This window comes from Pteropus medius, unplaced genomic scaffold (assembly GCF_902729225.1).
Source record: "Pteropus medius unplaced genomic scaffold, Ma_sr-lr_union100, whole genome shotgun sequence".
NCBI lineage: Eukaryota > Metazoa > Chordata > Mammalia > Chiroptera > Pteropodidae > Pteropus > Pteropus medius.
This window is the reverse complement of record NW_024346667.1, coordinates 666321-692521: the sequence shown is the minus strand read 5'-3', so window position 1 is coordinate 692521 and position 26201 is coordinate 666321. Positions and strand designations below refer to the sequence as shown.

The following is a 26201-nucleotide window of genomic DNA, read 5'->3' as shown; positions in this document are numbered from 1 at the left end:
TAACTTATTTCTGTGAGGAATTTGAGTGTGTGTGAGTGTGTGTGTGTGTGAGTGTGTGTGTGTATTCTGTGTTGGAGGCTTTTCCTTGGATAAGTAGTTAATACTTGGCTGGCTGCTCATGATTAAAAGTGGAGGACTAAAAAGCTGATTGGAAACTGTTTTGGGTACAATACTGATACTAGCAAATGTGCCTAATGTATCTCAAAGTTGCTCTTGTTTCTCCTTGTCCAGAAAGTAACTTCACTCTCCAATCTTGTGCTGAGGTGGGGAGGGCTGTTGGCCTAGCATCTTGGAGGAGGGAGCAGGTCTAGGAATCAAAGTGCTTTTCAAACAGCTTTAATGGAACCTTCCTTGTTTTAACCTCTTCCTCTTTCTCTACCACCTGCTGCTCCTTCATTTCCAGAAGTAATTGGCACTGCCTTGTGTGGATTCTCCAGTATAACTGTCTGTTTGTTTGTTTTTTGCTGGCAGGCTGTGATTTGGCTTTCCTGGGTCTGCTAAACCGCCTAATAATACTCATCCATGCACTCTCAGTCTTCCAGGATTTTGTCGCTCTTATCTCTTCTCCTTATTGGTTTATGTTTTAAAGTCTTTTATTGTGTTTCACTGGGCTTTCAAGGGAGAATGAAATTATGTGCATGTTTTTAATTTGCCGTCTTAATCCTAAAGCCTTGATTATTTAAAATGGTACATTTATGTCTCACCTCTTGAGACTTGAAAAGATTATTAAAGTTAACCTTTTTCATCTCTTTGGTTCTTATGTTCATATTTATAATACATGAAACTCATTGTGTGGGCTCCTTGAGACTGTGAACTCAAGGATTTATAAGTGAATCCAGAATTTGTGAATAAAAAAGTTGATTGTTTTTTAAATTTGCTCTTGTAGGAAAGTGAAAAGGTTTCTGAATATCCAGCAGTGATTGTGGAGCCAGTTCCAAGTGCCAGATTAGAGCAGGGCTATGCCGCCCAGGTTCTGGTTTATGATGATGAGACTTATATGATGCAAGATGTGGCAGAAGAACAAGAAGTTGAGACCGAGAATGTGGAAACAGGTAGACATCTCATAAACTTTATTGTTTATACCTTTCTCATTTTGAAAGTGTCAACATTACTGTCGCCAGATGAATAACATACCAAAGAACCTCTTTGCAATGCTGTTTAGTATGGATTGGAAATTAATGACACATCTCTTTTTTTAAGGGAATTTATAGAGATATAAGAAATTCTGCATTATAATTTTTTGAGGTATACCAATCTCATATCACGGACCCTATGGACAAAATTACAGGCCTGCAATAATAAAATTATTTTTATCATTTTTTTTTCTGGGAGTATGAATATTGACTAGTTGTTTACTTATAGGAGTCAGTAGGCTAGTCTATGAGGGTAACTTTTTTTAATTAAAAAATAAATTTAGTATTCTCATTCTATAACAGATTAAGAGTTTTTTTGAATCAGAATGGGTGGAGCAGTCTGATTCCTTTTTTCTTGGGTCAGAAGCATCCTCATAGTAGTCTATTGGATTCCTCTTCCCTTTTCGTCGTCTTAGAAATGGTATTTCAGTCTGTCTGTGGTGAGATAACTATGTTTAATTGGGGGTTAGTATGTATAATTCTTGGAGAAACTTTTTAATTTTTGCCATTGACCATAAAGAAAATAGAACATTTTACCAATAGGATTGTAGTGACTATTTTATAATAATAAATATTAAAATTTATCTTTAGCTATTATTATGCTTGCTTTACAATCCTAATACTTCTAAAGTATTTAGATAAATTTCTATAAATGTAGCTCTAAGTCTCATGATTAAAAATTTTGAGAGTTTGATGTCTTTTTGCTTGTTGAGGCCCAGTAGCACTCCATGGTACCACCAGCTCCTTCCAGCTAAAAGCTGTTCTTCCTCCAGCTTAATTTTTTTTGAGCTGAGGGATTGGAATTTACCTTGCTTTTCAGAGCAATGGTGACAGCAGTTCTAGCAAACCCCATGTGGAGTGGTAATCAATTCATTTTTATTAAAACAGGTTACTAAATACTTCAAATAACCTTCATGACTGTAGTCTGGAGTGGTACTTGATTTACAATAGATAATGGAAGTGGCAAGAAGATATATTTTCAGTAAGATGCTGGAAGTCTTGTGGCAGAGATGAATTTTCTTCTTGAGGAAAAGAATAGGAAGAACAGCTAAAAGTATTCTGCATGGTGATGTTTTGTAGTAGCTGTTATAAATGATGTTATTATAGAAGTGTAACTAAACAAAACTAAGAGCACTAGATAAAAGTATGACAGCTATAATTGAATGAAAAAAAATAGAACCTGTAAAAAATGAAAACTACAGTGCCAAGTTTGCTTCAGTAGAAAATTATGGTATTTATCACATGAAAATACCAGAGCATATCGGCCAAATTTTATTGGTTGTACAGTTGGTGGTCAGTGCTTCATTAATTTAAATTACTCAAGTGAAAACAATTCCATATAGGAAGCAATATAATCCATTTAAGGGATTTAATTTTCTTCTTGAACTCTGAGGGTGATGTTATCATTTCCAGGGCAGAGATAGGAGTGATTGCGATATGAAAGAGAATATACAAAGTCTGAGTAAAAGAACAGCTACTTATGTGATATTTTAAAAGTGGTTTTGAATACTTGATCATATTTTTTAGATTTATTTTTCTTCAACACAAAAGAAATGTTAGTGAATAACTCATATTATTCTAAAATAGTCTAAATGTACCTGAAAAGTTCATTTTACATTTTAAATTTTGTGCCGACTCATGGATTTTTAATGAAATCTATGCTTGCTTTATTTCTAAAAATAAAGAATGATATAGTATTCTTGTATCTCTTTACAGAACAACACTGTAAAACTTAGGATTCAGATAAAACTCTTCTAAAGGCAATGCCAAATTTATACGGAAAACTGCTGGCTCATAAATCTATAATCACAACAGTTTAAAACACTAATTTGTTCATCATAAGGCATGCAGACCATGGAATGTACAATATACTAAGTTACATTAGAATACTATAGCTCATGCATTTTTAATGTAACTTTATAGGGATTAGTAATATATATAGATTAGTTTAGAATAGCTAATCTGAGCTTAATTTTGTTTTTATTTAAAGAATCAGATGCACTTTTGAACAAGTTAAAACCTGAATAAATTTTCATTCTTCTGACATCTAGAACATACACAAATGAATAAAGGTTGTTATGACTCATCCTAATGTATGTTTCCCTTTAGATAGTGGGTTAAGGTCAGGCCCATTTCTTGTGGAGATGTAAAGTGTTAACTTAAGTTCCAGATATATAAATTTTGGAGAAGCAGCTGACTGGGAAGAAAGGGAAAGGAATATTAAATAGTTACAGCAGTTTTAATTTGGTGACTTGGTGGACATGAGATTCATCTAGGATAAGATTTCCTTTTGTACATCTAGGAAACACTTCCTGGAATGCTCCTACATTATAACTTAGGTTATATTCTTCTAAAAATGTTCATAATTATGTTTATTGACATGTCATGTCAGTTGTCTGTATGTTTACATTGAAGTTTTTCTTTTATCCCTGTATTCTTATACCAGAAACAACGTTCATGATGTCATCCAGGCAGGAGTATTAAGATCATATAACGATATATACTTAGCCATTTTCATAATTTTGTGAATTAGATGATTTCTCATTTTGTTAGGTGTAATTATAGGCTATTTTGCTTCACCATTTTATAAACTAAAAGTCTACATTTTCCTCGTGGAGCTTATATGTAGTAATAATCCTCTCTTAAATTTTATAGGAAAAACCAAAACTGTTTTGAAACTTTAAAAATAGATATATTCACGTAAACTGATAAAATGATGTTTGCTGATAACTGAGGATTAGTAATTGTAAAGAGCCTTCGAGAAACAGTAATGCAGTGTGGACGAAGGGTGGTGTTGACTCTCGCAGGCCGGAAATACCTTTGCCCAGTGGCTGCAGACTCCACCAGCTCTGGAGACCTGCTCTGTGGACCGATGGAGTGAGTTGTGGGTGGAGAGCAATCTCTTGCATTCCCTACCAAGATTTGAAAATGCAATTTTTATGTTCATTCAAAAAATTATGTATATGTAAAGACTATATAAGTTTTAATGGGTTATTACAGATTACCTTTTAAAAAGTAACAAGTTTATGCCAATGGGATTAATAATAGATAAGTTTTGATAGAAATCTTTTAAGATTTGTCTGAGACAATTGAGCTGTTTAGTATCTGCTTCTTCATCTTGCATCTTAACTTACTATATTTATCCTCTTAACCTTCCACTGAAATTTCTGAGCATATATCAGTAAGTACTTTGTATTTGTTATATGCAAGGGCACGGTTTTCAACATGTTTCTTTCCCTCAAGGGGTTAATAATTTAGTTAAATTAAGAGATTTTCTATATACATACACACAGTAATCAAAATATAAAGCAGTATAGAATAAATCGAGTGCTATTTATAAAGTCAAAGAAATTTTCAGAAGAGGAAAGTTCAGTTTACAGGATTAGGGAATGTTTTAGAGAAAGTGCAGAAGGACGAATGGAAGGATTTGGATGGGCAGATAGGAAGCGGGCGGAAGGCACTTTAGACTGAGGGAAGTGTCATTAATAAATGGGTGGAATATTGAAATTCAAGATATGGTTAGAAGATCTTGACTAAATAAGATATTGACAGGAGGTTTTATTAAGAGTTGTGACTAGATTGTGATTGAACCCAAGAATTAGTAATTAGGCATATAAGATGCAAAAAGATTTGGAAGATTTTGAGTGGAAAGTACTCTGTGTTTAGTATCTTGGTATATAGAGGATAAATTATAGGGGAAGAGATAAGGCAGGAAGATAAGCTATTACGATATGAGTCAAGAGATGACTTGAGAAATATTAAAACAAGGTAGAAGCAATAGGAACAGAAGGGGCTTATGTAAGTGATACTACTTTGTAACGTCTCACAAGACATGATAGATTAGGGGGAGAGGCATAATTTGGTAAGATATTACTCAGGTTTTTGACACTAAGTGATGGCGATCGTAATATCTAGGGATGTGAGGAAGGCAAGACTGATTGACTTACAGGAAAAAGTTTTGTAATAGGCATATTGATTTTGAGTTGAAGTAGAGCATCTAAGGGGAAATGTTTAGGTATTTAAAGATGCACAAATGTATACTCAGGGTTCCATCTCAAAACAGATGGCATACTCAAATTAGGATAATTTAAAGAACATTTTAGTAAATGGCTAGTTACAAATATGTGGGTGACCTTAAGAGGTAGGTAGGACTGCAGAACTAGTACCAATAGAGCTATTTCTGTCCTATGACCCTTGGGCCAAAGGGAGAGAAGAGTTATCAGAGTCCAGAAGAAGAGAGCCCTGGAGAGAGGGTCACTTTGGGAGGATCTGGGACCTTTGGTCAAATGACACAACTGGCTTGAGGGTGATGCCACAGAGAGGCAGTCCGAATCTGGACCCCTTCTTTTCTTTACTCCCCTGCCAAGGCGCTCCATTGACCAAACCCAGCCTGAAACCACGAGAGCCCTGTTGATGAAATCAGCCTTTTGGGACAGACAGCAGAGTGAAGCAGGGTAGGAAATAGATCTGGAGATTCAGATGGAGGATATCTGGTACAACTGAAGCTTAGTAAAAAGAAAGGTCTAGGAGAGACTGGTTTGGGAATCATACTCACTGAGACCATGGCAATAAATTTAATCTCCATGGGAATGGGAAAGGTATTTGAGAGATTTCCCCAATGGGGAAGATATTTAAATTCTGTGTTTATCTCTCTGTGATCAAGAACAAAGGATACAGAATTAAGAGATTAATTTTGGGAAATGTTTACATTTTGAGGAACATGAAGAAGCCAAAGAGTAGTCAAATATGGTAGAAAATTCTGGGCGACTATTCTCGAGCTTAATTTTTTTCTTTTTAGCCATTTAAGTAGCTCTGTTTAGTAGGAAAGGGAAGAATATTGAGTGAGTTAGTCCTGGTTTCAGATTTTTACTTTATTACTTACTTGACAGTATTTAACCTTTTCAGAGCCTGTTTCACTGTCATAAAATAGGAATTCAGTGTTGTGAGGATTACATAAAATAAATCTATAAAGCATAGCGCTTATGACGTAGTGAGTGCTCCATAAGTGCTCTCTTAACTTCATCAGCACCTTTCCTTGTACCTTCAAATATGGAGGTCTTTTATACATGAAAACAAAATGTTTGTTTACTTCTCTATAATATTTTTCTCTTTCACTTCCACTTGTTAAAAAAAACATGCTTTATACCTTCAGTCAGTGCTTTTTCCTCGTTGTTCCTTCTTTAACTTACTGTGCTTTGGCAACAACATTTATCATTCTCCTGAAGTTCTTTATCAGATTTCAAAGGCCACTCCTCTGCCAAATTCAGTGACCCACAGAGTCATCCAGAAGTAGCTCCTTCCTACTCTGACCTTCTTGTATACTGAAACACTGTATTATTGCAGTTTTTCTTACTGCCTCTGGCATGGGCTGTGCTATTTATTTATGCTTCTGAGCTTTCGCTCAAGTAGTTTTCTATCAAGAGTGAGTTCAGGTATTGTCCATTCTTTAAGGCTCAACTACATGAAACTCCAAAACGATTGTGGCCTACATGAAACACTCCCTTTCCTTCCGTTAGACCATCTGGATTTAAGCACTTGATTATTCACTTTCTTATACTATTCTTGTGTGTATACTCCTTTCGTTTTCAAAGTGAGTGTATAGGTCCCTTGAAGACAGAGACCGCATTTTTTACTTTTGTCAAATACAGTATATAATAGTGTTTAACACATAGCTGTTAGGAAATACAGTCTGAAACAAATTGAGTTTTGACATAGTATCACAGTATAACCAAGAGCCATCTATGTAAAATCTTAAATGTATTTTCTTCTTTGTTTATATGCTATATATTGAATACCTTAGGGTTATTTAAAATATAAAAAGGTAGTCATCCAAAAACATCAGTATGGTCATATGAAATATATCAAAGCCATAATGTTGTCATACCTAAATTAACATCGTGTTAAAATCTCATTAGGTTTTCATCATTCTTGCTTATACCTAAATTAATTTTTTTCCCCTACAATGAAAGCAGTACGTACTCACTGGAAAAATTGAGAAGTATTGCAAAGAATAAAGAGTGAAAATCACCCATAATCTTAACCAGGAAGAGGACAATAACCACTGCTTCTTTATACTTCCTGCTGGCCTTTTTAAAATGTTCATTTAAACACAATTAACATTGTGTTATGTAATACAAGTAGACTTATAATCTTTACTCATAAATATTGGCTGAAAGGGGTCTGGTAGCTTCCTGCTTCTCTCTTCTGATCATTGGGAACAGGACTTTGATTTTTAACCAGGTGTTAAAACGTAAAAAGTTGGACTTAGGAAATAATTATCAAGAAAACTTAGAAAACTTTTTTTGTGATCAACAAAATTATATTTAGAGATTAGCTGAAAAGATAGATGAATAATAAGAATTTTTATATAATTCAGTAAGAAAGCCGTGCTTTTTTAAAAAACAAATGAAAGTTTAGGTTTTTAAAAATGCAGTTAAAAAACAAAACCAGATTTCTCTCTTAAAAAATAAGATAAGGAGCCAGATTTCTTTCTTGAAGAATCTGAAGACTAAGTTGGCTTCATGATGAGCTGTAACTTTTGTATTTGTTATATCATCAGAAATCCTCCCTGTGGCACAAAAGGACTCTTTTAATTAGAAAATATTGTTGCCACAGGGAGGTAGAAGATCGGCCTGAAAAACTGGGGATCTGAAAAGGAGCCCCTATCCTAGGATTACCTGAAGGTGAAACAGATTGAGCCAGAAGGAAGACAATGCTGGTAGGTTGGTTTTTACTTTATTAAGACTGTTTACAATTTTACATTTAATTACAGTGATTTCAACTACCTATACCATATTTTTGTTTAAAGGGTGACAGTGACTCCTTCTTAAGGAGGGAGAATAATACAATAGTATTTTCTCTCCTAAACAGTTTGCTATCTGAGTTATCCCCTGCCATGTTCCTAATATTTGTTTCTTTTTATAGATAAAGCTCTAGGGCTATTTCATGCCTTCACTTCCTTGGACGCTACTACTGACTGAACATCTTCAAGCCTCTTTTTATTTTCGTTTCTGGTATTTCTGCTTCTAATGCAGACTTTTCCCTAAATCTTTTTAAAAGAAGCATTTTCTTCCAATTACCTATTTTCTTCAGTTTAGTCTGGTCACTAATTTTCTAAAAACAAAAAATGTGAATCTTAAGTTCATTTAGTTTTGATTCTAGAATTGTTCGAATTATAATTATGCTGTGATTTAGATCATTTAGAAAGAATTATTAGAGAATAGTTTTAATGTTTTAGTAACTGTATTTCATTTAGCCTAAGATGCCATCAATTATAAGAAATACTATTTTTAGACCACTAAAAGAAAAAAAAAGTGCTGCCAATTATAAACTTTGAGAGACCATCAATTGTAAGATATACCCTGATTTCAGAGATATCAAAATGTACATCTTAGATGAAAAGGAATGTACATCTTAGAATTAATGAAATATGGTATCATGCAGTTAATGAATCTTCCTGAAATTCCCATTTAGTGGGAATTGGACATTAAAATACCAGGTTTATGAAAAATGGAGGTGTTTTGCAGTTGTGGAAGTCCTTCTATGTACTGATTAAGATCTCAGTTCTTTTTTAAATTAAATTTATTGGGATAACAGGTGTTCAGTTTTATAATACATCATCTGTATATTCTATTGTGTGCTCACCATCCAAAGTTTAGTCTCCTTCTGTCACCGTATATTTGACCCTCTTTAATCTCTTCATCCTCTCCCATGCCCCCAGATCTCTAAATTATTTACTGTCTTTTAAGAGAGGGTATTCAAGTAAAAAAAATCACTTAACTGTATTGTTTAAAAGTATACAAAATAACCAAAAAGCATTAAATTATGGAGAGAATAGAAGATAGAAAGGCAATAACACATTTAATATAACACATTTAATATAACACATTTACTTAAATCAATAGTTTTATCATAATTGTCACTTTTTAATTGGATTTTGTGATCTAAAAATAAAAATCAAGCTTCTGCTTTCTAAACTGAAATTTTAAAACAGAATTTTTTAAAGGCTCGTTAAAATAGCCACTGACTTTTCATGCATTCAAATATATGTTTTACAGATTATTAACTATGTGAAGAAGAAAGTAGTGACCAAAAGCAAAGAACTACCCTGTCAATTAATAAAGCAGAAGTGAAAAGGAATGATTTTAAATGATATTTGTATACTTTTCAAGAAAAATCTATTTTGTATAAAAAAACAGATAAGTATATGTAGAAAGTAGGCCATTAAAAGATGTTTGGTTTTGGAAACTGGTGGCATTCATTCCTTTGCATTCAGAGTTTTATTTTTTAAACAGCAGGTGCCTTTCAATTTTACTGTATAACAATTTGTCTAATAAAATTTTATTAATTCAGACTGAGGAGAGGGAGAAATATGAATTATATGGAATTTTAATTGAGTAGTACACAAGGTTACACATGTTGGCGAATAGGGATAGGTCAAGGTGGTCGGATGTACAAATAGGAGTGCTTTAAAATCTGTCTCGAGGCAGATCCACGCATTCACCATCCTCTGCCAGCTCTTACTTGAGGGCCTGCAGCATGTCAGGCTCAGAGCCGAGTGAATACCTTGTGGTAACCAAGACTCTGTCCTGTCTTTGCCTTCGCCAGGCTTTTAGCTTTGTGGAAAGATGAACAGTTAAACATGTTATTATCATATACGGTGATGAATGTTATGATAGGATTAATGAAAGGCTTAGAAAAGAGTGTACAGCAGGGAAATGCCTTTCTGAGGAAGTGACATTTAAACAGATTTGAAGGGTTTGAAGTAATTAGCCAAGCTGAGAATAGCATGGTTGAAAGTCTGGAGGAAGGAGAAAGAACATGGCCTATTTGAGTTGCAGAAAGGAATTAAGTATGGCTAGAATTTGGATTATGAGAAGGGAAGGGGATTAAAGTGATGCGGAAGAGGTAAAAAAAAAACCTTACTGCCGAGGACTTTGTAAGCTTCCTATCTGTTGGGCCTTCTCTACAGGGCAGTGGGAAGCCTTTTAAGAGTTTTAAACAAAGTATACAAATTTGTTTTTTAATAGAAAATTGGTTTCCAAAATACTACTGTAAATGAAAAGTAAAATAAGACAAAGCATCACGTATTTTAAAATCTGAATTCCTTAGGTCCTCATTCACAGCTGCCTAACAGCTGATAACTACTCCTGTTCTCCCTCCACTAGATTGTCTGCCACTATAGGTTTGGGCTGTAGGTGTGCTCGTTGACCATACTAAGCTAAAAGGTGTAGAGATGAGGTAGTTGCACAGGTGGCCTTTTTGGAATTGAAAGCTGGGTGCTTTGGTGCGGTGCTCTTTCAGGAGGAGAAGGGGTCATTGTCCTTTATGCATCCTCCATGCCCTTTTGTAAACTGGGAAAAGGATCTACAAGTTTTCTCATATTCATCACTTAGAGGAGGTCATGAAAACTTAAAATGTTTAAAAATTAAATTTATTAGGGGTGACATTGGGTAATAAAATAATATAGGTTTCAGGCATATAAGGCTATAATACATCATTTATATATTACATTGTGTTCACTACCCAATGTCAAGTCTCCTTCCATCACCATATATTTTGCCCCCTTTACCTTTTTCTATCTCCCTAATCCTATGAACGCTTTTAACACAGGTGTTAACTGTTAACTTTCGTATGTTTTTTTTAAAAATATTTTTTGTGTCATGGCCTCTTGGCCATGTGGTAAAACCTGTGGACCTTCTCCCAGAACAGTTTTTTGAAATATATAAAATACCTGGGATTACCAAGGAAACAAATATATTGAAATATAACTTTCAGACTATTTTTAATTGTGGCATATTAAGGCATATACTTCTTTAATAATGCATTAAATAATGAAATATAGTGGTAGATCTAATTTCCTGCTGTACTTTCGAAGTTGTGATGACCATAAATTTTATTTTGAGATATCCGTAGCAACTATAATGTCATATGAACATGTTTGATTTCTATTGATCATGAAGTCACAGATACTGCCAAACCTACTGTGATTTGTACCTTTATTTAAAATTAAAAGTGCTAAATTTCAGTTAGGATCTAAAAAAAAAAAACACACAATTTCCCCGGGTCTCATCCTCTTATTTTAGCTGTCACCCACCTTTTCCTCATCCTTTTCTCCTCCGTGTCCTGCCCTACTTCTATTCTCTTTTCTCTAATACAAACGCATAGTAGGGACCTGAAAGCCGTTTTAAGTATGTCAGTTACTGAATACAGTTTTAGGATCCCTGCTAAGGAAAAAAAGCCTCCCAACTAGGTAGTGGTAGTTTTTCATGTCCCTGAACTGATCGATTTAGTTAATTCATTCTAAAACATTCTTACGTTGAACAGTTAGTGTATTTCTTTAAGGGCTTATTTCATATTTTATGATCTCTTTGTTGGGTTGAGATCCCTTCTCTTTCTATGACAACAGTTTCTGTGGCCAGTGGTTCTCAAATTTGAGCATAGATCAGAATCATCTGGAGCAGTTGTTAAAATACAAATTGCTAGGCCCCACCTCCAGAATTTGATTCAGTGGGTCTGGGATGAGACTCGAGAATTGGTATTTTTATTAAGTCCCCAGCTCATGGCGATGCTGTTGGCCCAAGGATCATACTTTGAGAACCTAGTTGGGAATGATAGCACCAAAAAGAGCTGCTGCCATTGTGAAAACCCAGTTAATACTATAGTGTCTTACTGTGTTAATCCCATCACAAAGATTGTTATTGAGGGTGAGAGATTAAAGTTCTTTCAGGTTTATATGAGATGATGTAATGCATTACTACTATTAATTCATCTGTAAACATTTATTGAGCATCTACTGTATGCCAGGCACTATTAAGGGATGGGGCTGGAGCAGCAGATAAGACAGGCAATGTCTGCATTCATGGTACTTGGAATTTGGTGGGGAAAGCATATAAATTCTCCTTACTCTAAAATTGCTTTGTCAGAAATCAGACTACATAAATTAACAACTCTTGAAATTGTCCTTAGAGTTAATATTTACAATTAATCTAAAATAATAAACTCATGAATCATTTCTCTTTAAGCATTTGAGCAGCAGATAAATTCTCCCTCCTACTCCTCTGTATGGCAGTTATTAAGTACAGACGTGATACTGGTAAACTCAATATTTTTAATGTATAAAGTGCCTATTATATAGGTACTGTCATTCATATATATATGAAAATATATATATACACACACACATATATATATATATGTACTGTCATAGCTCCTAAGGAGTAAGTGATTTTGCAGTTGAATGGCATGTGGTACCTGGCTTCAAAGAAGCTTACCAACTAAGTTGAAAAAAAACAAGCATTCAAGGAAATAACAGTATGAAGTAGGTAGGGCTGGAGAAAGCTGAGGAAAGATGGAATTGCCGAGTATGGTCACCTAAAGCTTCCAGGTTGCATTATTGCTACTGTGGTGGGCCACATTTAAATTTCTTCATAAGGGCATAGTTGACAGTTAAGGCCTCTGGGTTTAGGGGCAAAAGAGAAAGACAAATAGAAGTAAGCATTCCTAAATTTCATCATTTTACTTTTTTTATGTGTGGCAATAGTACCATCAAAAACGTGAGGACTTATTTTTCCTATTCATAAAAATCAGGAGACAGTCCTAAGAGCTCAGCCTGTTGGAGTGGTTGGCTACAATTGGGGAGCAGTGGGATTAGGGGGTGAGTATTTTTATTTTTAACATTTCTATAATTTTTTAAATGAACATCCTTTCTTTCTCTTTAGAGACATTGGTCTACAGTTAGCATCTATTTGGGTTTACAACATTAAGTTTTAGCCACTTGGAAAAAACAAAGTTGGCATTATCACATTTGTTTTTAATTCTATTGCTACCATGACATGCCTATTTAGGAGGCCCTCAGAAGTGCCAGTTATCTACTTGAGGCAAGAAGACACCAATTATTATATCTAGGCTTCATCTGCAGGCCTATGTTTTGAGAAGAGAGGCCTCCATAAGAAAGGGAAGAACTTTTATTTAACCTCATCCTTGGGAATGAAAGTAAAGGGCAGAAGCCAGTGCATTCAGTTTACCATTTCACAGAAGGAGCCGGGAACCATAGATTAGAGACCACCATGGTAAAATCGTATAACCTTGTATTTAATTTTGTTACCTTCTGTTTTTCAATTAGGAGCAAGCGTTATAACAAAATCCCCATATACTTGTTTTTGGAGGCTGCAGGAAAAGAGGAGGGTAATGAGAGGAGAGGCTAGTTAATTAGTTGGTCTTAGAGGAAAGAGAATTCTAAAAGACAGAAGAGCTGAAAGCAGAAGAAAGTAGACTGAATTCTTGTGCTTACCAAAGGAAGGAAAAATGCATAAGGAGTTGCTCTGGGGTCTGAGACCATTTGTGGAGTTGCCTGAGACTGCCTGGGGTATGCATAGCGCTTTTTTGTGTGTGAGGTAGAACAAGAAATTAGATATGGCTGTTACTGTAAGGGAGCTGGCTCTTTATTGGGGAAAAGACATAAGAAAAAAACTGTATAACCTAAGGTTTAATGAAATCAGTGAGCATAAAGAAGAGAGCTATTAGCTATTGTGATGGAAAGTTCATATTTTAGCTGACCCTGGGAGGATAAATAAAATTTCATTGGGCATTGTTAGGGAAAAAAAATTCAGTGACACTTGTTAAAGCATGGTAAGGAAGACTTTATTCAAGGGGAGACTATTGTGATAGATAAGAGGTCACTGCAATGGAATATTGCAGTGGAGGAGAGAGAGAGAGGGTTCAACTCTGAATACAATATGAGTAAGTGAAGATTTATAGGCAAGGAGCAGGGTGGGCGTCTGTGGATCGAAAATTACTAAGAGGAAATGTCAGGAGTAATGAGGGGTTATGGCTAAACTAACCTAAGAAAATTCTTACTGAAGACAGATCAGGATGATCAGACATCATCTGAGGTGTGGTGGAGGATGAGGAACCCAATTAGATGTCATGAGTGATCAGATATGGAGGGTGGAGGATTCTGATGACTAGCTAAACAGACGTAGCTAGATTCTTGATAAAACTGGATTTTAAAAGTAGATGGGCATAGGAGAACGTTCAGGAGCCTGACTAAAGTTTGTTAGGCAAAGAACCTTTGTCAATAGCAAAGGCTTTTCTGGTTGAGAAGTCATCATTTGCATCTTCTCCCTTACCTCCTAGTCCATTACAAATCATGTCAGTTTCGCCTCCAAAATATGTCTTGAATCTACCGTTTCCTTTCCGTATTCACTGCTACTAGCCTAGTCCAATCTGTAGTTATTTTTGGTATGCGCTAGCATGCCGGCCATGGCCTTCCAATTGGTCTTGTTTAACTCTTGCCCCTTCTCCCTGCGACCCCAAGGAATCAATTGTTCACATAGTACCCTTCCCTAAAATCTTTCAGTGGGTTCTAATTGCATGCAGGATAATATTCAAGATTTTTAACATGGCCTTCAAGACACTGAATAATTTAGCTTTTCTCGTCCATCTAGAAACAGTCATAACAATAATAGCAACAAACAGGACAAACAGAGACTCATGGACATAGACAGTAGACTAGTGGTTACCTGAGGGGAGCGGAGGGGAGAAGGGAGGTAGATGGAGTAAAAGGGGTCAAATATGTGCTGACAGAAAGAACTCTAACTATGGGCAGTGAACACACAATGCAATATATATACACACAATTGTACACCTGAAACTTATTGGATTTCGTTAACCAATGTCACCATAGTAATAATAATAAAAAATAATAGCAACAAAAACCAAAACTCTTAACGTTTAAAATATTCTTTAGTTTATTGCCGGAAATAGTTCTTAGAGCTTTACCTATTAACATATTTAATACTCTCAAAAACCCTAGGCTAACTTTTCCAAGGCTAGATAGCTATTTAAGTGTTGAAGCAAGGATTTAAGCTCAGATAATAAGTAGGGCTCCAGAGCCTAAGCTCTTAAGTATTATACTCTGATGAATTATCATACCTGAGCCACCCTCCTCTCCCCAACATACACACTGTTATCTTTTCACTTTTCCAGTAATCCATACTTCACCTTCACAGGGCACTCACATATGTCATTTTCTTTCTGGAACATACTGCTTTCCATTTTTCAGCTTCTAACTCCTAGTCATCCTTTAGATCTCAGTTTGAATGCCACTTTCTCAGAGTGAGGCTTTAGCTGATACTCTTCAATCTCAATTAGGACTGTTCTATTATTTTTGTCATAGCCTCCCAGTCTTTTTTTTTTTTGATCAGCACTTTAAACTTATGATGCAATAAACCCCCATAATAAGATAGTAAGAAATTCCAAAAGAAGCTCAAATTGCATAAAATATGGCATTAATTGTGAGTTTAATAAAATGACCCAAGTCAGCCTGTGTGAAGTGTGTGTGTGGACTGCATCCCAGGGTTCAAACCAAGGTATCAAATCAGTCTGAGGTCCGGCTGTGATTTGGTGCCACCTGGTGGTATCTGTGGGCCCAGGGACTGCTGTTTGCAGGTAGAGTGAAAGGTGGGAGTCCATTACCTGTTAATTTATATGAATTAATGAATTCATGAAGTTTTACACTATTTATACCATGTTTATTTGTTCACTATTTCCACACATTGTTTTATAAAGCCAGAGACCATGTCTCTGTTCACTGGTGTTGCTCAGAGCCAGACACTGAGTAGGTTTTCAAGAAAGTATTTGTTGAATGAGTGAGTGAATCAGAAGACATCATGAACTAGAACAGAATGCCAGGAATTTTGTATTTTATTTAGAGACTGACAAATAGTGAAGTTTAATTAGAGATTAGGCTTTGTAGAGACATATGGTTGAGAGAGAGAGAAGGCTAGAAAGATAGAGTGGAACCAGGTTGTGGTGGCCCTTGAATAAAATAGGAACTGTGTGAATCATGATCTGGAGAAGATGAGAAGTGAAAAGGACATGTATTTTTAGCAACTAGAACATACTAAAATAATAAAAGGTATAGCTTCCAAAATACTAAATTGGTGGAGAGGAGGTGTAGATTAGGGAATAAACTAAACTTGACCAATTTAACAAAGGTAACAAAAGAAAAAAAAAAAACTATGGAAGTACAAATCATAAATCAAGATAGTAGAAATAAATCCAAAACATCATAAATTATATTAAAATCACCTATTGTGATCTTAATATGAGTCTGTGCTATTTTTAACAGAACAAAATGAAATAAAAAGAATGGAAAATATATTCATCAGAAAAATACTAACCAAAGGAAGCCAGTGTAATAAAATCAAATTTAGAGTGAAAATCTTTAATTTGGACATAGAGTGACCCTTCAAACTGCTAAAAAGAACAATCCAGAAAATATAAACATCATAAACTTATATGCATCTAACAACATAGCCTTGAAATACCATTTAAAGCAAAAACTTTCAGAATTACAGAAGTGGACGTGTCTACAAAACATTGGAACTTTAACACATCTCTGTCAAAGTTGAAAAATCACTCAGACACAAAATTAAAAATGGCATCAAAGAATTGAACCACTGATTGACAACTTTCTATTTATAAAAATTACAACTAACTCAAGAAGAAATAGAAAACCTAAACAGATCAGTAACCATTTAAATACTTTAATTTCACATATGCATCCCCTCATTCAAGTAAAATCCAGACCCAGGTCTTTTATTAAATTTAAAGGGCTACATAATCCCTATCATGCACAAACTGTCAACAGAAAACATTGAAAGAGGGAAAGCTTTCCAACTCATTTTATGATGCTAGTATAACCTTAACCTTAAAAATGATCCGGTATAAAAAATTATTGCTGAATGTATGTATGATTTTAGCTACAATTAGAATATCAAATCAGTCACTGATTAAATAGTACATGATTAAATGCATACTAGGAAGGCAAGGAAGGCTAAATACTAGAAAATCTATTAACGTAATTCACCACATGAATAGATGAAAGGAGAAAACCAATATAATCATCTCAGTAGATCCAAAACACATTCATTAAAATTCATCATCTTCTGAGGGAAAAGACAGTCTGGATTGGGACTTGATAAAGGGGTATTTATTAAAAATCTGTAGCAAAAAGAACCCTATATATTAATGGGGAAAGAGAATACCAGCTTTCTTCTTCACTGACTAGCATTAGTAATGGGATTCCTAGCAAATGCAAATAAGCCAAGAAAAATAAAAGGTATAAAAATCAGAAGAGAAGAAACAAAATTGTGATATGCAATTTAACGTAAAACTTGTGACTATATAGATTTTAAAACTGGAGGATTCATTAGGGTTGCTGTATACAAGAGCAATAATCAGAAAATAAAAAAGATCCCATTCATAATAGTAAAAAAGCTTAATTAGGTATTTAGGAATAAACCTAACAATAATATGCAAGATCTTTATGAAAATAAGAATTTGAGTTCATTGACGTCAAAATGAATGAAGAGATATATAGCTTACTTAAGCAGAAATAAACAAACTGAACCATTTGATTCCTTTAATCTTTAGCCCACAAACACACATGGAAAACTGGACATGGCAAAGCCTTTAATTCCTTCTAGATTAACCTATAAATTCAGTACAGTTCTGGTCAGAAGCCCAAGAGGACTTGTTTTTGGTGGAATTTGACAAACTGTTGGATAAAGATCCAAAAATAGTCTAGGCAGTTCTGCAAAAGAACAAAGTGTCAAGTACTTGTCTTCCTCCTATCTATAAAGAATGATTCTAAAGCTACAGAAAAATTTAAAATGTATTATTGGCCCACAAATAGTTTAGTAAGGAAGAACAGAGGCCAGAAACAAAGAGTAAGCATATAGTTATACCTGGTATATAACAGACATGGATTAATGAACTAGTGGGGAAGGATGGACTATTCAATAAATCGTATTAGGAAAGTAAAATTAGATTCCTATTTCTTACTCTCCTGTTTTCTTTATTTTTAATTAATTTATTCCTTTATTTTTTTTTTGTTTATACAACAATAATCCCATCTCTCTCCCTCATAATTATCCAATCTAATTTGATTAGTGGGTATTTTTTTTCAGTGTATTGAGTGTGTATATTGTATATATTTAAAATTTATATAAGTGGTACGATGTATCTCACTTTGTTTCATCCTTTTTTTAGTAAGTGCTGTTCTTAATATCCACGTATGTTGCTTTGCATATACCTAATCTGTTGTTTCTAACTGCTGCACAGTACTCCATGATAGACATCCATCACATTTTACATTTTTACTTGCCCAGTAATAGAGACCCATCCATCACTCCTTTCCTCTATCAGCTATTGCTGTGTAACAGACCATCCCCAATTTTGTGGCTCGAAACAAGAGCCGGTTATTGTTTCTCCTGAGCCTGTGGGTTAGCTGTATGGTTGTACTGAGATGAGCTGGGCTTACTCCCCCATCTGTGGATCAGCTGGGAGCTTACTGGTCTAGGAGGACCTCGGCTGGACAACTAAGCTCTCCTCTCTTCTTTCTAGTCATATTTCTTTCACATTTCTTATGACGTGGACAGGAACATCGTGGTAGAGCAGTGACACCGATTGGCGTCCCTCTTTTGTTCTTTATCTTGAAGGGAGTGTATCTGAAGGTTCAACCTGGAGTTTAATATTTCTTGTAGATTTTAGTATATAATATATACCAAGGTAAGGAATTCCCATTTATTCCTTTGGCTTTGTTTTCATGTTAGTTATACATATAAGTATGGAGTCCTATCAGATGCTTTTTGGCATTCTTTGATAAGTCATGGTTTTTCTCCTTTAATCTATTAATGCGGTCAGTTGACAGTTTCTCAGACATTGAACTCTCCTTGCATTTGAGAATACACATCGCTCATCATTTTCCTTTGATTTGCTTTAAGTTTAAGGACGTTTCATAAGTAATATGGAGCTATACTTTTCTTGTATTCTTTTCTGGTTTTGGAGTGAAGATTACACTAGGCTCATAAATAATCCAGGTTGCTTTCATTTGCATTCTCTTCTGTTTTCTGCAACAATTTCTATAAGATAAGAATTCATTTTAAAATATACTAGAATTTGCCTGAAGGGACACAGAAGAGATTTTATTTTGTGGAGAGAAGGTTTTGAACTACATTTTAATTTCTTTACTATGTACTGTTCTATTTGATTTTTTCTATAAATTTGTACAGTTTATATAATCCATCCAGATTTCAACTTTTTTTTAGCATATAGTTGTTTTATAATACTGATTTGTTATTTTTTATAGCTATTGTATCTGTAGTTGTCACTCCCCTTTTGTTGGCATATCATATTTGCACCTTCTTTTCTTGATAACTCCCGCCAAGGTCTATCCATTTTATTAATTTTTTTCAAAATCATCTTTTGGTTTTGTCAGTCTTCTCTATTTTTTTAAATTATAGTTCTCTATTTCATTTTCCCTGTTCTTTATTATTTCCTTCCTTCTTGTTTCTTTGTGTTTGTTCCGTTAATTTTTCCATCTTCGTGAATTGAATGTGCTTTGCCAGTTTATTTTTAAACTTTTTCATTTCCTGACCTCTAAGTACCATTTTAGCTGTATCACACATAGTTTGATGTGTTGTATTTTTATTGTAATGAATTTCTAAATATGTCTAACTTATTTGCTTTTTATTCCAACGACTGTTTAACAACACTGTAAGGGAAAACGTGTATTTTGACTACATGAAAATTAAAAATTTTTGTAGGACAAAGGATACCATAGACCAACCAAATTAAGTTAGACAGCAGGCTGGCAGATAATATTTGCAACACATATCTGAATTATTATCTAGAACATGTTAACATTCTGTAGACCAGTAAGACAAAAGGTGTCATAGAAAGACGACAAAAGATACGGATAGGCAATTCATAGGGGAAATGTTAATGGCCAATAAGTATATGAAAAAATGTTTATCCTCAGTACTTATCAAGTATATGCAAGTTAATACAACAGTGAAAAATTTCTTGTCTACGTCCATGCCACCCTGCACAAGCCCGATCCCGTCTGATCTCGGAAGCTAAGCACAGTCTGGCCTGGTTAGTACTTGAATGGGAGACCACCTAGGAAGACCAGGTACTGTAGGCATAAAAAAATAAATAAATAAATTTCTTGTCATCGAACAGATGGCAAAATTTTAAAAGCCTGATCAATCTTTTATTGAAAAGAATGTGAGAAAAAATGGGAACATATCACTGGTGGGATTTTAGACTTATACAGCTATTTTGGAAAGTAACGTAAAATAAAAAATGCACTTATTCTGTGACCTAAAAACTCTATTTGTAGGTACATACTGCGGAGAGACTCTAACATGAATGCTTAGGAAAACATAGATAAGAACTTTTTGCAGCACCGATTACGAAAGTGAAAAATGGAAGAAATGTTATTTTCCTACTAGTAGATAATTAGATGAATAAAATGGGGTAAATTCATGTACTGGAATACTTCATAGCATCTAAAAAGCATAGTTCTATTTACTTATACCAATACGGATAGAATGTAAATCTTGAATGAAAAAAGTAAATTTAGACTGGCACATACAGTATAACGTCATTTATGTACCCAAAGCATGGAAAATAATGCTATGTGTCATTCTGGGAATACACACACACACATACATACATACACAAGCATAAATATATATACACACAAAAACAAAAGTGTAAGAAATAGACTGGAAGAATATACACAAAACTCATGTTAGTGGTTTCTTTGGAGAGATGAAATGCAGGAATGAGGACTGGAGGTAGTAGTCAAAGATGTTGTCTTCACCTGTAATATGCTATTTTTTAGGTTAAAAAACCTTCATAAATAACAAAATGATAACAGTTGTTGGTTCTATGTAGTGAGAATGTAACTATTTGTTACATTATTATTTGGAATTTCATGTATGTTTTAAATCCCTCTCAAAAATTGTATGAGCTGATTTTCTAAACTAGGAACACAGCTGAATCAAACTTCTAGCCTGGAAGACAGTCTTCTAGGAGTGGCTGCTAGGATTTAGAAGCAGTGTTCTGCCTAGTGTATATAAACCATTAAGTGAAGAATCAGTAAGCTCAAGGATAGTCTGGCCCAGGGATAACTTAAGTAAAATGCAGAAAACATGAACATAAACCAAATCATCGGTCTTAAAAACCATACGTACTGGATCCCTACTCATCATAGGGTTTTCGCGATCTATAAAACAACTTTGGGGAGTCATTGATCTCTCTGACAGTCTTAAAATAGCCATGGCCCTTCTTAGAAAAATCTATAGTTCTCTAACAAAATTTTACCTTTTTCTACCCCCTATTAAAAATCCATGTCTTATGTACACTTTTATACATATAAATAATTTAACTTTCCTGAACAGAGTCCAAAATGTAGCATATGCCCACTATTCTCTAGCTTCATTTATAAGCAGTTTTGTATATCATACTGTCTCTAAGAATTTCACTCTTAGCGGGGGTTCTGTGTGAATTGGAAAGGCTTAATTTTTTTCTTTTGTCACATTATTTAGTACTGTTAGGTGCAGAAATAGGCGCCTATAACAGAAACTTGCTCAAAATAAGTGCTGGGTAATTATTTGTTGAATAAATGAATGAATATGTGACTATCTTCATTTTAGCAATATTCTATTTAATAATATTTTATAAAACCTTACTATTAAATAAAATAGAAGTATAAAAACTGCAAATAGAGAGTTAAACAGTAGTATAAAACATGAAATAATTTTTTTCCTTTGTAAATCTATAGACTACATTCCTATATCTATTGTGTATCTTGATTTCAGCTTGTCCTTGATAGACATATTTTTCTTATAGCTTGGTTTTCTTCATCCTTTTTTTTCTCCTAAACATGCCCAACACACCACACCTTTGAATTTCATTGTTAGTTCGGTTGTATCAGACAAGCTTAGACTGTTTGGCCTCCTCTTACTGTTCTCCCACCATTCACTGCTCAAATCTCTTTTACATTTTTTTTCTTAATTGCTTATAGACATTTAACGTTGCTTTAGCTTTTGACATTAAAAAGCAAAGCATCAACCATTTTGCAACTTAAAATTAATAAACAATAGTAAAATGGATTTACCTTTTCATCCATTTTATAACTTCCAAGTTTTATAGATGAAAATTGCTTTGTGGAGTTTTTGACGTTGAAATCATCGATACTGTGTGACTTTGGCCAAATTATTTAACTTTGTGGGGCCTCTGTTTCCTGATGTGTAAAATGAGGGCATTGGACTAAATCGGTGGTTCTCAAATAACTCTACCACTGGTAGGTAAAGAGCCGTTATTACTAAAATAGGAAATTGGCATCCTTTTCCCAAGTTAGAGAAAGATAACATTAATGGATAGAATGTCTCCTCCCTTTGATTCCTGCCTATAATTTTTTTAAAACTTTAAAGCCTGTTTTGCCCTTTGTTTGTACTAGTATCTGATAGAACACACAACTCTATGTTTGGTTTTTAAAGTGTAATATATCCCATTCATGGTAGAAACGAAAAGAGATCATGGTGTTCAAGTTACTTTTTATTTGAAAACCTATAAGTGATGTCTTTAGGCTCCTTTCTAACCATAGTATTTTGAGATTCTGTGTACTAGATAAAGGGGAAACACAAATGAAGTCACCAGGGCAAGCTAAAAATAAAAACATTGAAATTCTATACGGTATTGGAAACAATTGTATATTTATATATCTCCCAATAATTTTTTCCACCTTGGTTGCTATAGAACCATAAAATCATTCCAATAGCAAGGGTATCTAATTATTTTTGGTTATATTAGACTTTAATGATATTGATTATATTGTGAAGTCTGTTTTTACAATGGGAAGGTTGGAGGAAGAAAGAGTCGATGCCCAGACTATAAAGAATTAAGAAATGGAAAGAACTGCTCAGGACTCTGTAGTTGAAAATTAGAGGTCATTTACAAACTTCACTCTTTTCTTTCTTTATTGAAGCTGTGAATGTGACAAGTTGGGAGTTTAAACTGTTCCTTCCTTCTGCATTAATTCTCTTTTGCTAATTAACAAATTACTCCAAATTTAGGAGCTCGAAACAACAAACGTGTATTATATTACACAGTTTTTGAGGTTAAGGACTGGGGAGTGCCTTACCTGCATTGTTCTAGCTCAGGATCTTTCAGGAAGCTGTAGTCATCTGAAGGCTTGATGAGAGCTGGAGATTCTGTCTCCTAGATAGCTCTTCACATGACTGTTGGCAGGATGCCATTGTTCCTTGCCTAATGGGCCTCTCCACAGAGTTACTTGAGTATACACATGACATGGGAGTTGGCTTTCTATGAGAGGGTGACACTAAAGGAAGAAATCAAGCAGAGAGTTTCTGAAGTCACACACCATCACTTCAGCTTTATTCTGTTTGTTAGAAGTGAGCCATTAAGTCCAGCCCCGCACTCAAACGGAGAGGGGAATTAGGCTCCACCTCTTGAAGGGAGAAATATAAAGAATTTTCAGACAAGAAAATCCATAGGTACTAAATGCGTCACAACAGATAAACGGGCCTTGTTACTTTGGTGGCTGGGGAGTGTTTGAGAGTCGGAGGTGCTTGGGATCAGTTCCTGGCCCTGCCTCCCATTGACTCCATGGCCTCAGTCAGGGAACCTTAGATTTCTCATCTATAAAATGAGCACAATCTATTCCATAGGAAGGTAAAGAGGAATAAGTGGAAAAAGTGAAGGTAAAGCTTCTCGCATAGTGGCTTTTATTTCAAAAGAGTTATCTACTGTTTACCTTATTTTTTCCTGCTAGGACACATAGGGGATGTCTTTCTGTAATGTTATTAGCAGAATACGAATTTGATCTGTAGTGCCTACCATGTTAGTCTACCTATTCTTCTTACTCTTCTTATTCTGCTTATTAATACCTGCTTAATCTTGAAGACGAGAAATGCAGATGTGTGTGTGACGTGTGTATATACACACATACATGTATATACATATATTCTCATATATTACATGGTTTGAGTCATATCGTATGGAAGAAGTACATATAGATTTAAATCCTGCCACATTTATATTTTTAACATTTTACCATGTTAAAAATTCTTCAAACACGTTTTTAATAGAACAGTCCATTGAATGCCTTTTTTCCTCAGGTCATGCCTCAGAAATGAAATTCCTGGGTCAGAATATATGAACCTTTTTCAGACTCTTGATATATCATGCCACACTGCTTTCCTGAAAGTTTGTCCCAGTTTATATTTCCAGCAGCATACTATCCTTTGTCTCTATTCCTGGTATAGTATTATTGGTCTCTAAAAAGTATTGGTAGCTTTTGAAAGCCTAATTAGCAAGGTATAATTCCATTTATAATAGCATGGCAGAATTTCATTAATGTATGGGAAATTGTGTTTTTATAAGAGCTTTAAATATATAGGAATATTTTCTAGTCTTTCTGCATTAATTTCTGTTATGGACATGCATATATTTTATATATGTGTGTATATAATAACTGAAGTATTATGCAGGAATAGATACAGCTTCTGTTCTCTTGGAACTTAAAAATATAAGGCTGACACGGATATATAAAATTAAGATGTACAGAGAGTAAAATACACACATGCACACAACTATTCACTTAAGATATATCTCAAGATACAGATAGTAAAGTAAAAGTTATGCATCAGGCTTCCTTCTTGAGCCAAATTTACGTGTCACCTCCAGAAAAAAACCTTTCACGTCTATTACTGTCTTCTAAATACAATACTTGAAAAACTACTGACTAGTAGGAGTGGAAATTCAGATTTGTTGTAATTTGAATGATCTGCCTAAAGCCAGCAATTACTTCTTAGTGTTCCTTATCATGGCTGACCTGAAAACTGTCTCAGTTTAAGATGCTGCCCATCAGTGGATGATCCTTATTTTAAATTGACTAGAAATAAAAAATAAAAGCTACCAATCATATAGTTCCTTTTGTCTAATAGGTGGCAAGTTTACCTAATGCAAGAAAGAGATCCTTATTCGATTTAAGGGGAGTGGCACTTTGGAAATGGCCTCAGGTTCTGTTTTGGAAGAGTGGGGTTCATGGCGGTAGGTCTAAGGGAAAGGACCAAGGGAATAAGTATTTAGAAGAAATGACAAAAAATAGTTATGGGCTATGTAAATTCTGAAGTTGCACTGACATGTTGGGCAAACATTTAATAATATTGCATAATATTACTAGCGGAAGAATAATTTTTCCTCTAGATTATCAGCACAGTTCATTCAATTCAGATCATAAAAGTTATACCTTGTTATTTTAAATTTTAACTGCCAAATCTTTGTTTATTCAGCAAACACTTATTGAGCACTTAGGGTGTAGGAGGCACCATTTTATGTAAATTTTTTGAAGAACAACTAACTTTAAGGCAAATTTTGTTTCAAAACATTTTTTATGTTATAAAATTCTGAAACCAGGGAAGCATTTTTTGTTTTAATGAAGCCTTATCTGAGTCATTTTATTGGTTTGATTTTTTATGTTAATAAATTTATAGTCACTGAATACATTTTACCTCCCTCTTCTATTGTATTTTAATGTGTACCTTATTTGTGATAAGGTTTAGTTTCTATCAACAGGATTTTAAAAAGTAGATGATGCTGTAAATACGTATATTTGTTCCCAAATGAACTAAATAGAAATGAAAGGACACATGAATTTCATGACTAGCAAATTGAGGAAGGATGATCTAATCTAGAGGTAGGCATGTTCTGTTTATTTACAAATGCTTGTTTAGTGTGCCTTTAACTGAGGGAAAAGGACGCAGTTGGTTTCTGAAAGTAGTTGGAAGCGCCTTACTTTTCAAGCACAGCTTTTAGAATATTTCGTGGGTATGACTTTTTTTGCTTGGTATTCCAGTTTTGAAGTGCAGCTCTTTCAAGCAAACAGGTTACATGTTGCATAAGGTTTGAAACGGCCAAAACGAGTTAAATAGCCACCTTTATTTACAGCTGCGGGACTAGGTATTTCATCTCTTCCAGGAAGAAAATCTGATTAATGGCTCTTTTCCAGAGTGGGGACAATTGAGGACTTTTCTTCCGCAGAGCGTGAAATGTGCCTTTTCCTGCCGAGGGGCCCTGCCCTGGCCGCGGCCGCCGGGGCGCCTTCCAGCCTCAGGTGTCTCGCCGCGGCCGGGCCGCTCCCCGGGCGGGCGTCCGGGACTTCCTGTCTGGGCGCGGGGCGGAAGG

At 34.7% G+C, this 26201-nt stretch overlaps 1 protein-coding gene and 1 pseudogene across 11 annotated transcripts in view; both read left to right on the top strand.

Annotated features, from left to right (window-relative positions):
• Nucleotides 1-26201, top strand: part of ELF2 (E74 like ETS transcription factor 2) — a 79733-nt gene that overhangs the window by 32642 nt on the left and 20890 nt on the right. For 6 of the 11 annotated variants that reach the window (XM_039875790.1, XM_039875788.1, XM_039875789.1 and 3 more), the window contains one exon: nucleotides 887-1052. The exons of 1 other annotated variant lie outside the window; for it this stretch is intronic. In XM_039875790.1, coding sequence (XP_039731724.1) covers nucleotides 887-1052 — 166 coding nt within the window. Of the gene's footprint in view, nucleotides 1-886; nucleotides 1053-7748; nucleotides 7852-26201 lie in introns of those variants that run through there. 4 more of the 11 variants (XM_039875802.1, XM_039875801.1, XM_039875799.1 and 1 more) reach the window with 2 other exon arrangements.
• LOC120613578 (uncharacterized) lies at nucleotides 20009-20127 on the top strand (annotated as a pseudogene).